The following is a 12194-nucleotide window of genomic DNA, read 5'->3' on the forward strand; positions in this document are numbered from 1 at the left end:
TAGTGAATTAGCTAACGGCAGAATTGGATTGCTTAGCTATAAAAAAGGATGTGATGGAATTGAGAGAAAGATGGTGGAACACAGTCAAAATAATCAGAAAAGGGACAGACCTTAATCCTATATAACCYCCAAACACAGTATCTCACTTGAAAGCTCTGTAAGTTCAACGTAGTTATTTATTATTCATGATCTTATGATTATAGATGTTACTTATAATTATAGGGAGACACTAAAAAGAAATTCCGATTAAAGTAAACATGCAAATAATGAGTAAAGATAATCTGTTGGGCCCRTGAGAAGAATAAGAAGAGCAGAACAAAACAAAACATTTGGAAAAGATCTAATAACACCGACCAAAGAGTTAGCTACTACTATGAAGAGCAGGAATGGCACTGTCTTTATTTAGTGCTTGCATGTGGCCTACCATACCCTGGTCTTCAGTTGTGACTCACTCTCTTCAACAAATGTAATGAATAAAAATTTTGAATTTTATATTTTGAAATATGTTCAAATTGAACATATTTACATTAAGTATTTTAGCTGAAATAAAGATCAGATGTAAGGCAAACTGATCTGTCCTTTTGGGCTTTCCCCTGGCAAGCAATATGGAGTGTAGCTGACTTACGCTATCCCCATGCAAGTGTCACRGGACTCCCACTGCAGCCCTGTAACTCTTGGCTTCTCAACAGTTTTTTAGAGGTAAATTCATTCAGGTAGAGATTTGAGAGCAGCACTGGGGGCTGCAGAACAGCACCATGCAAAGGACCAGCTCCAGAAGCTGAGAATCACAGCCAGGCCTCAGAACTATGATGATGAACCTACCCCTCCAAAAACGTTCACAAAAAAGTAACACAAAGCTGCTTTCTATAGCTTTCTATGATACACAGGAGATGAAATGTTATGAGTCCAAATGGATTTCTAACACTACGTCTGTTTTTCCCCAGCCATTAAGCACTTTCTAAGGGCAAAAGCCTCAGTCAAGGTGCTTTGAGCATCCTGACCATAAATGACTTTTGCCAGTTTTTTTGAGGCTGTAATGAAGCGTATTTACTTAGCTGATTTACTTCTAACGTCTCTTACTCGGAATGTGGACATTAAACTGTGCCACATGGCTTTTAGAGCATTTCTAATTGACATACATGGGAGAGAAAAAAAATCAGTGAACATGGATATTTAGATCTTAACTACTCTGGCTAATTTATGCCTTTGCTCTTTCTGTTTCCAAGCTAAAACACTTCAACAATCGTTCCATAAATGCCTTTTTTCATCTGCTTTTCTGAGTGTTTAGATGACTGCTGTATGGTACACAAAGCCAAACATCAGTCGGTAATACTCCACCACAGCAATACCCAGTAACCAATTTCTGGGCAAAGTTTCAGTAGCTGTGAAAGATGTGAAAATCTTCAGCTGTTGTAATAAGCAGCTATCATGTTTGCAAATCTTATTCAGGGAAACCTGCAGAGATGTACATGCCACTTTGCAGTGTGCTTTGCTCCTTTGTACTCAGACGCTTTTCTCTGCAGAGACAGACGTTTATACAAATACTGTCACATTCCCCAGCCTGAAGCCTACAGGCCATGTTTCACTTTTGCCACCTTYAATTCATGTCCCTTGAGGAGAAACTCTGGTGATTATCAGTGTTCACTCTCCTGGGTCATCAAAACCATCATGGTTGTTCACTGAAGTTGCACAGTTCAGTGAAGTTGCCCAAATGCAGTCAGGAACAAAATGTCTCTTACTTGCTCATGTTTGCTATGTCCAGAAAACCAAACAATTCAGAGCTATGCTATTAACGTAGGATTATGTATTTTCATATTGTTTACCAGGCAGAATAGACAAACTATCAAAGGTTTTGCAGAAATCCAAGCTGAAAAAAACATACACAGCCACTCCATGGTTCAATACTTTTTTTTAACGCTGCTAAGTGCCTACAGCCCCCATCTTCACCAAGAGGACTACATACTATTTCATGCCAAATAATCATTCCATTATTTTTGCAGTAGCTAACCAGTCAACTATGCCACATGGGAAGGATGTCCCAGCAACAAGGCCACTACTTATAGAACTGAGATTCATTTTTTTTCTGTTGCTACACAGGATGGCCTGCAGAAAGTAACTGGCCATTTGTGATATAAGTGATATTTGGGGTGCAGTGAAGTACACTCTGAGAACTGTTCTAGTCCCTAGGTAGAATCTTCTTGTAACGAAGACTTCAGTACCTTTTCAAGCCTTGGCATTTATCCACAGTTTCCAACCTCTTTTCTAAAACTAACAAGGACACTTTATGAAGTGAGTGTAAATAGCAGTCCACAGAATTAAACTGCCTGTGTAAGGCATATATTTATTTCAGTGACAAACATTGTCATTTTATTTCATTTTCCATGGAATACGATGCTCATTAATTTTAACAGTATTAAATGTTACTTCTCAAAGATGGTAACTCACAGCCCTGTTCAAATGCTAGCCTCACATCTAGTAACAAATCCTACTGTCCTCTCATTGTACCTGAGTACAGAGACAATTGAGTACAGAATGGGATTCACTTCTATTCCATAAGGAATGAGAGTATCTCTCAGCCCATGATAATGCTTCCTAATCCACCAGTAGGATATGTCTACACTTTTTTTTTTATGCTTTGAGAACATAGTGCCATCAGAGATTTGAAGAGGAAATTGGATATTGGAGGCAGATGGCTCAAAAGTTCTAGAGTCAGATCTCTAAATAAAATAAAGAAATTAGTATCACATGTCACACCATTAATTACTGCTCTCTCTTTTGGTACTAACTTGTTTAAAATTTTGAATTTATATATATTATGATTAAGTAAAGCATGTAAGCAGATGTTTGCCTACTCTGCTATTCTTCTCTCTCCAAATGTAGATTTTGTAGTATCTTTCCTGAGGCCTTCTGGCAGATGCATGCAATTTTCTACAGACAAAGRTGCTCACAAGCTGAATGACTTGTACAGGGCTCCAAAACATATTGTCTACATGGAGGCACATCTCACAGTGCTTCGTCTAGTTCCACAGAATTATTTCTGTGAACATCACAAGGAAGACCCAACATTGTACTATCTTTGAGTTTACTTTTTCCTTATACCTAGCCAGCATTTCCTTAATTTACTTTGTAAATCCCACTAAGATTTATGTTAGCACAGTTGAACATAATTTCTGTAGAACTCAAAATAGGAGTAGATTAAAGCACAGAGTTTCATTTTTCTATTTTTTTCTTTCTAACCTCTTATTTGTTTTTTTTCTTAACTGTAATGTAGTAACTGTAATGGAGGCTGTATTTCTATGATAATATCAACATATTTGTACCTGAAGTTACACTAAGAGTGCATCATTTCTAGTGAACTTCTACCAAATGCAAGCTGAAATGTGAGTGGTATATCTTTGTGAATGCTTAAGGCTGAGTTAAATACTGTATTCTGTAAGAGATAGGCACTTATATCCTTAATTCAGTCTGACATAGTAGCAACAGAGTCACTACTACATCTAGTAATTCAGAGAGACTCTTACCGGAGTCTTGATGTCTCCATTCCCTAAACTTTTAAATGCTGCTATGATAATCACTGGGTCCCAGGTGGGACTCTTGGATTTGAAAGTGTTGCGGCATCCTCTGCCAAGGAACAGTCATTTGGCACTGAGAATTCAGTATCCACAGTTCTACAACTGCAGTTAGAAAGGCAGTAACAACCAAAAAAATCTTAGGATTGCATATCCTTGTGAAGTAGAAGTCTGCTGATCTTGTCAAACACAAATCTGTTATTCTTACCCCACAGATGGATTTCAGAAGACACATACACAATGCTGACCACAAGCACAAGTGAATTATCACTAGTGCTAGCATTCCTTTCAAAAACATCACATTCACATGGGTTCACATTCTGCTTCTAATATGTAAGCATCTCTTCTGTTTGGTTGGAGAACTGGATGGTGGTAGCAGAKAAGAGAAATCTCTGAAGTCCTACCTTGAAGGCTGAAAATACCTCCCTCTGTGACCTTGAGATTTCCTGGCTTCTGTGAGAGATCTAGGACATTCCTACTGTACACTGCTCTCATTTTGCAGGACCAGGAGCCAGTTATGAAGATTAACACTTGCATAGCAGAGCTAAATATGGTTTGGCTGTGGTTACTATTATTGTGAATATTTCACCATATTTAAATTTCTATTGCAAATAATCACGTCACCTTCAAAGCAGCTATCAGAAAATCCTGACAGGCCAGGTGTCTCTGTGTACTTCTTGGCACACAATCATTTGGAAAGGCATCTGCTAGGATTAAGTGTRGAGCTATCAAAACCACTTGTCCCTCATGAAAACACTGTATCTAAACCTGCAGCAAGGCTGATTCTATCCTCTTGAAAGACTTTGTGGTCTTTCATGTTCTTTGCACAAAATATGAAAAGTGGAACAAAACAAAATGCTTGGCAGGTGTTCTTCTTCTATCATATAACACCATGCTCATCCCAATTTAGAAATATTAATACCGAGGCTTGCAAAAAAAGACTTGTACAAACAACGGGCCAAAATGGAAACATTATCAGCCTGATAAATGTAACAGAATTGCTCAGAGCAGGCATTTTTTTTCCAAATCCAGGCTTTCATTTACTGTTTTTTTTTAACCAATTATTGCCTACAATGCTTTGAAGGCAATGTTTCTACATGATAATCAGAGTACCATTATTTTTAGACTAGTCTTCCATAAGAATTGTTTATAGAGTTTCAGTTCTCTGTTAAATTAGGATATATGTCCTCTTCCAATTCTCCTCCAAGCATAAACCCAGCCTAAATCTCATTCTGATTCAAAAAGTGCCCATCAGCAGACCTAAAACATTCACAGAATTGTTTGCTATTCACAGCTTCAGACAAGAGAAAGTAGTTTACAATAACCACTGAATTTCTCTTGCTTGCAATTTGYTATCACCATATGCTTTATTTTTAGTAGGTCTGAAATAAATACTGCTGGATATAGCATCCTTTGGTGCTGCACAAGAAAAGAAAAGCTATTTAATATTTGCAATAAATCTCTTGTAGCTTAGCCTCTGATCTTTCCCTTTCAGTAGAGAAAGGGATTATTTAGCTCTTGATTTTCCAGCAAAAGACAATCAATTGTGACTGACTGGAAATGAATGGCAGCACCTCTGGGGAGCCCTAGGAGGGAGAGGTTGCGCCAGTATGCACCAGGCACAGAAAGCCTGCACCTCCCCTGCTCCTCTCTAGTACACAGGGTGATGCCGAGGCAGGCGTCTTACAGAGTGTTGCAGGAATGTTTATGCCAGCAGAATGAGGTGCACTCATGTTACAGCACTTTCCAAAACTAAACCAGTACATTTGATGAATCCTTTCCAAGGAGGCTGATCAGATTCCTTGAGTTAAGATCAAATGAATGTTGCGGATGCTCCAGTAAAATGTGCTGACAAATAATGCTGCACTCTCTTGCATTACATTTACTCTGAATTTAAAAAAGAAATCCTTATGTATTAAAAATAGATTTTTCCATGTATTTCATTTTTCACCTGTGAACTAATTACTGCAGGACAATAAGCTAATAATAAGTCTCTATGGGACTGATAGGCAGCTGAACATGAACTATGACTGGCCTAGAACTAAAATGCCTGGGGGCAGCTGTGTAGCTCAAGTAACTGATTAGAAACCGATACTGAAAATGACTGAGAACTAAACTCCAGCAAGTCACAAAAAGACTAAAATCAAAGCAATGTCTTTTTCCACTACAACCCAGGGCATTATGGAGTATCACCTCAGCCTTCCATACCATTGCCTAGGAAAAATAGCACCAACTAGCTGTTCAGTGCATCCAATGTAATGGAGGTACCTAAGGAATTAGCTGCATCTGTCCAAGTAGAGAGTATCAACATTATTGTTTGCCCGAATAGGAATACACTGCATAGAGTTCTACTGGATATTAGTGCACAGCGTAAAAGAAATTTCTTAAACCACTGGACATCTGCCTGAGTGAAACAAGCAGAACTCAATTCAGGCCAGCACCAGCACCATAAGCATTTGCTGAAGAGCTATGCTGAACATACATTAAACAGTGTAGATCAACGGCACTTGAAGAAAAACTGATTTTATATAGTCAGAGACGCGCAGACTCTCACTGGTTTAGATAGGCAGGTATGGATTGGCATTCTTAATGCTTCTCTTCTACTACACTTGATGTTTGCAATTTGATGTCCTGCACAAATGCTGACTCCATGTACAGATTTTGACAGCCACATAAAAAATAACACCTCCCCACTCKGAGAAAGAAACCCCACAGGGAATTTAAGTGTGATAATAAAAGTGAGTAGCAATAAACTTCATCTGAACTGCATGGTTATAAACAACGCTCATGAAACCCTCACAGCCAGGATCAATAAAAGGAAACGCCATCACTCCTGAGAGCCAAAGGCTATTAGAAAAATAGAAAGCTTTCTATTTCAGAGTGCATATGTCTAGATTCCACATTCTACTGCTTCTTCTGTGGCATACAGACGGGACAAGCAAGCAAGCTAGTTCTCTTTGACTGCCAGTGCTGCAACARCGAAACCAAGCCATGGACTGCCCAGCAGGGAATTCTGTGACCTTGAGACATACTCTGTTGAGCCATGCAACTACCTCACATTCATGTCCGAAGTCATCAAAATTTAGGGCTTAAGTTTTTCCCATCACAACAGCTAGAGCTCTTTCCACTTTGATCTCAATTCCTAATGCACATACATCCATGTTCCATTTGAAAGGATTCACAAATGTTTCCAAACTTTCATGCCCATTAGGTAATTTTGAATGTCTCCATCTCTGTAATTCTTTAACTTCTTGATGGAAATTAATTTCTCTTTTTTTGTAGTACAAGAACATTCCACTCCAGTCTCACCTCTGCAAGCCAAGTCTAAAAAAGTAAAAGTCATCTCTTAGCACAGTCATTTTCTTGTAACCAAGGCCCATAGCATCTTGCCTTTCTCCTGTTTCGTTCTTATTTAGTTGACAGTTGGTACTTTTCATTAGTGATTGCTCTCATATTTTTCATGTTAAGTATTCTTTCCCTCGCCTACGCAACCTCTGAAAAATTCTTTTTTTTTCCTTCAAAAAAGTAAAAATCATTATAAATTCTCAGCAGGTGACTGAACTGCCACAACCCTATTGCATGTGGTGAGTTTCTGAGGTGAGATTAATCTAACTTGGCAAATATTGTGGAAATGTCTTTTGTCTAAAACACTGATATACCGGATCTCAAATAGGTTTCTATGCATAAGTCAACAGGCAGAGCTCACATGATGAAAGGGTATAGCTTGCACAAATACTGAATTGAACAGACTGAAAGCCTGCTTAAACTCTCTAAGCAGAAGTTTATGAATATCCCTTTTTACAAATATCTTCCTTTATGAACAGCTTAGAAGTAACACTCTACGATTAAAAAAAGTGTTACTTTTCAGTCTCTGTTCATTGTTTGTTTTTTCTATATGATTGTAGCAAAGCTGAATGGCTCACAAATGCAAACTAATAGCTCACATCAAAAAGCAACAGAATAGAAGACAGAAAAGATGCTACCAATCTGTATTAAAAGATTACAGTAAGCGTATCCATGAAATTTCTCACTTGCTAACAGAGAAACTACCTGAATTATCTGGGCTCGTTAATATTTTATACCACTTTATCCTGCTTTTTTATTTTCAAAATGGATCTTAACTCATTTAAATCTATTATTCTAGGCAAACGTGTTCAGTCTGTGGAATGCTCCATGCAGTAAGTTTAGGATCAGGCTCCTTGTCTGGAGTGTGTTTGACTCAAAATCTTGCCTAAACACACTAGAGATACAAATGCACATCAAATGAGGTGATAGAAATTATTCCATGTAATGAAACAGCTGGATCATACACTTGTTTCAAATTTTCTCAGAGATTTTATAAACTCTTTTCCATGAAGTATTTAAATATACCCAGTGTTCTCACAGAAAAGCTAACAAATTTGCTCTGTTTTTTGTCAGCATCTTTTTACTCTATGCATTTATTTTATCTATTTTATCTATCTGGAATATCTAAAGACAAACTTGAAATTTTGAAAGCAATATAGGAAATTCAGTCAAATATTTTCCTGCTCTGCCTTGGAGACCTCAGCATAAGATCTTTGTCCTTTAGGTGTTAGTCTATTCCTATACTAATTAGTCTACRGAGCATTTCTATATAAGAGCTGTTACATTCTCAAATCATACTTCCATATCATATCCTGTTTAATTACTACTTTCCATACCTGTCTTTGCCTAGGCTACGTAAAAATTATCTCCTAAAAAATGCAATAGAAATAGCAGTTACTTTGCTTTATAACATTATAGAGCTTTAAATAYTAATGCACTGTTAATGAAAATCTTTGTGTAAGATTATCTGACTTGAGAACAAGTTTCCTAAACAGGAAGTAATATTACAAAGAAAGGTTAAGAGACTTGATAGTGAAGGGACTCTGCTTTCTCAATGGCAAGGCAACTTCTCTCATGTCACTGAAAAAGGCTTCCCTCTCCCTGTTCTACTGACTTCCTYTCCTGCACTCAGGCTAGATCCTTTCTTGTCATCCTATCAGCTGAAGAAATGCCACTTTCACATCCACAGTCCTGCTGGTGCCACATCATTAAAAAAATGCTCAGCATGCTACAAATATTCACCTTGTGACTAGCATACTCCTTCCACGCGCTCAAAACAGTCATTATGRCTGTTTTTAGAATAGTCGTTCGGAACAAACAAAACAGTGCATCATCATCACAGGAATATGCAAAAGAAGCATCACTGATTAACATGTTCTTTCAAAAAAGCCTGAATGGATACGAGATTATACCTGTATTTAGTGGGCCACACAGACACACTCACGAATCATACTAATTTCTATAAGAAAGCATGCTAATTTCTGAAAGAATCAGAGCAGAATTTGGTTTTCCACCTCATTTCTGTGGCATGGATGCTTTAAGTAAATCTAACAGGCCAAGATGAAACACTTAGCCCTTAGTCATAAATTTCATAGGATGCTCTTATGAACAAAATGATTTTAACTCATATCAACATACTTCTGAAGAGTGAGGCTCAAATTGTAGCTAGCTGACTTGATCTTGTTCTGGGCCTCTAAGTGGGTCATGCTGTCAGTGTTGACTCCATCAATGGCTACCACAAGGTCCCCTTGGTTCATTTGCGACTGGGCTGCCTTGCTGCCAGGGGTGATCTGTGTGGGAAAGGAAAAAGAAAAGAAAACTTATCAGGGCAAATCATTTGGTGCACAAAGTGATTCTAGAGAACTTGTTCAGAATTACAGTAGGAGGAGTATTTTTCTCACTTACTGCTACTACTACAGGGGAGGACAACAAAATTTACAGAAATTAAACAAATGAAGTTAACTCACACTTCTGCAAAGGCCCTRGACAATGTCTACTTGTCATTAATTCCCTTTTGAGGGGTTAAGCCCAATTTTCTGGTTCCTTTATCATGTATTAGCAACTCAAGAGGATAATTATCATTAGTTATAATGGAGAAGTACATAAAGACATTACTTAGAAACTAGAAAGCTATCTGCTTACTACCTGCTGCATGATTTTATTGTATTTTTTCCTCCCAAAAGTCATTTTTCCCAGAAATAATTTAGTATACTGAGCTAACAGAAAACCGAATCTCTGTGAGGGGCTCTGGACATGTTTTGCTTCTTTTATTGGGAGCTTTATAGGAAACCATTCTTCCTAACCCTACCCATATAAACTCAGACAACACAGACAAATTAGTCAATAATACACAAATTCATGAAGCAGGACTCTTCTCAGCCTTTCTCATTTTATCCTCTTTCTCGATTAAGTTAAATTGTCTACCATTCAGTTAGACACCAAGACTTGAGCCTTCCTGATAAAGGTTCTTATAAATAATCTCGATAAATCTGGGTACCACTGATAGTAAAACCTAATTTTAATAGTATTTCTTTAGCTCCTCAAGCTGAAGCACAGAGTTCAACTTGAAAAGTCAACCATTTTTCACACCTCTTCAAAAAGTAAAGATTGTTTGGGGAATATTGGCTGCTTCACAGAGATGTGAACTCCCAGCCATCTCAGATTTCCTACAAGTCATACATCATACATCCCCAGCCTAAAGCAAGGGGCTGGCTGGAGGCATCACATGTTGCTTTCAGTGCACTAAAGAGAACTCTTATTGCACTCTGTTGTGAGGAAAACTGTACACTGAGTTAAGGTATACTACAATAGTGACAGCTGTGCCCTAAAAAATAAGTCYGCATTGGGTATGGAGTAAATATCACTTAGCAGGAGCTCTGGGAGGCAATGTACAAAGCGCAGCTGTTGCACCACCTGGAGACCAACATGTGTTTCCATCCAAGCCCCTCAGCTCCACTCCAAAGCAGGGTAGAGAAGGCTCAGGCAGCATTTGAGTGCTTGAGTGTTAAAATACTAATGAGAATGCTTGTATAAACAGACGGACAGACACAGCCTCTCTACCCCAAAGAATTCCTAATTTATAAGACAGACAAAATCATATAGGGAGGCCTACACAATTGAGAAAGTATTGATATGGCAGCTTGTAGCATTAGCCAATGACTCTTCTTTTTCCAGGACTTCAGCTATGCCTGACCCCTGCCTGACCCCAGCTTGGCATCAGCAAGTTACTTGCACTTTCCTCTTCTCATTTAAGAACAAGATTTGGGAGAATCAAGTACTCACTAGCACTAGAAATCTGCTAAAGCATCTGGAACAAATGCCCTTTCTTCTATCTTTTAGGAAATCTGGGATAGATAAAACTATTAAAAGACAACATTCCTTTCCATAATCAGAAAGGAAAAGCAGAGATAGGACATACGCTATCAGTTACCAGAGGCTGTAACATGTACTATCAAAAGGAAAGGATAGACAGAAATAAGGAGCACTAGGAAATGAAAAGCATATACTTTATGGAAGAAGCAGCATTTACATTCCCCTTAGTTAAATTTTTGCAACCGGGTTTTGATATAGATGCTTCCAACAAATCTTTATAGGCTTTACATGTTACAGTGTGAAAGAGTTCACTGACAAAACTTACTTCATTATTTCCTAAGCAAGTCACTTCGCACCCCTGCCCCTGCAACAAACATCTAACAGCTCCCAAGTGAAAATTATGTTTTTTTTTTTTTTTTAATAGAAGGCAATTCTGGACAAGAAAAATAAGTGTAGAAGGAAAGGATCCCCTGGGATAAGTCATCAGGCAGAAATCCAATGTTTCACTCTACACATTGCCAGAAGGCATAAAATAGAAACAAAGGAACAGCTCAGATAACCTGCACCACACAGCAAACATCCTACTACCTCTGTGATGGGTCTTGTATCCTCCAGGACCAAAGGGGAGAGCTGAGCAAGACTGATTAAGAGTAGAGACAGAAGACTGCAGGAGGCTGTTTAGAAGTCCTTATACCAAAACTAGAGAAAATTCCCTTTCTGCAGTTACCATTTTTCTGAATAAAAAAACTTGTTATTTTCAATTTACTGGCAGTTAAAAAAAAAGGAAACAGCTCTATTTCTTGTTTTTAATTGGCTAACAAAATCTATCCTAAACGAACACTTGGGGGACCTGTAAAATATGCCACTGACACCTTGAAGAGCTTCCACTTACACTAAACAGAGCTAAACTGGCAAGCTGCAGAGGCACTCTGAAGTGCCCTCTCAGGCTATGTTTCATCTGTGGTTAGGAAGGGAGATTATAATACATGTGAGCATACCCAAAATAGCTTTAATCTAGCTCTCTTGGGGACCAGGAGCCACGATGCCACAGCAGCTGAGTGACTTTGTGAGACAGTCAGCCAAGTACTTACAATTCAGGACATCCTGTGCTGAAATCTGTCTGCAAGAGCAGAACTCCTATTGGCACTTCAGCTATCTGGCTCASCTTGGCTCTGCCTGGCCACCCTGTAATGATTACCTTCCTCTTAATTAACACTGGAGATTTTCCTTTTGTCTAACCCCTCTACAGGACTGCTGCTCATGCACAGTGTATGGACTCTTCAAGGAAGAAGGAGGACAGCTAGCTCTTCTTGCCAGACAAAAATTGGAAATGTTTTGGAGTTTGCTGCTTAGCCTGTCAGAACCATGATTTGTTTACATACACCAACTATACAGATGATGGACAAAATGTGGATGGTGGGGGAGGAGTTAATAGGATGTGCTGGCACAGCCAGAAGACTAGGTAGT

The 12194-nt window shown here is 38.5% G+C and overlaps 1 protein-coding gene across 14 annotated transcripts in view; it reads right to left on the reverse strand.

Annotated features, from left to right (window-relative positions):
• LDB3 (LIM domain binding 3) overlaps positions 1-12194 on the reverse strand; it is a 122189-nt gene that overhangs the window by 81127 nt on the left and 28868 nt on the right. For all 14 annotated transcript variants that reach the window (XM_085323694.1, XM_085323693.1, XM_085323692.1 and 11 more), the window contains one exon: positions 9054-9205. In XM_085323694.1, coding sequence (XP_085179820.1) covers positions 9054-9205 — 152 coding nt within the window. The remainder of the gene's footprint in view (positions 1-9053; positions 9206-12194) is intronic.

The sequence above is a fragment of the Rhea americana genome, unplaced genomic scaffold (genome assembly GCF_003343005.1).
Source record: "Rhea americana isolate MKP2758 unplaced genomic scaffold, rheAme1 scaffold_86, whole genome shotgun sequence".
NCBI classification, from domain to species: Eukaryota; Metazoa; Chordata; class Aves; order Rheiformes; family Rheidae; genus Rhea; species Rhea americana.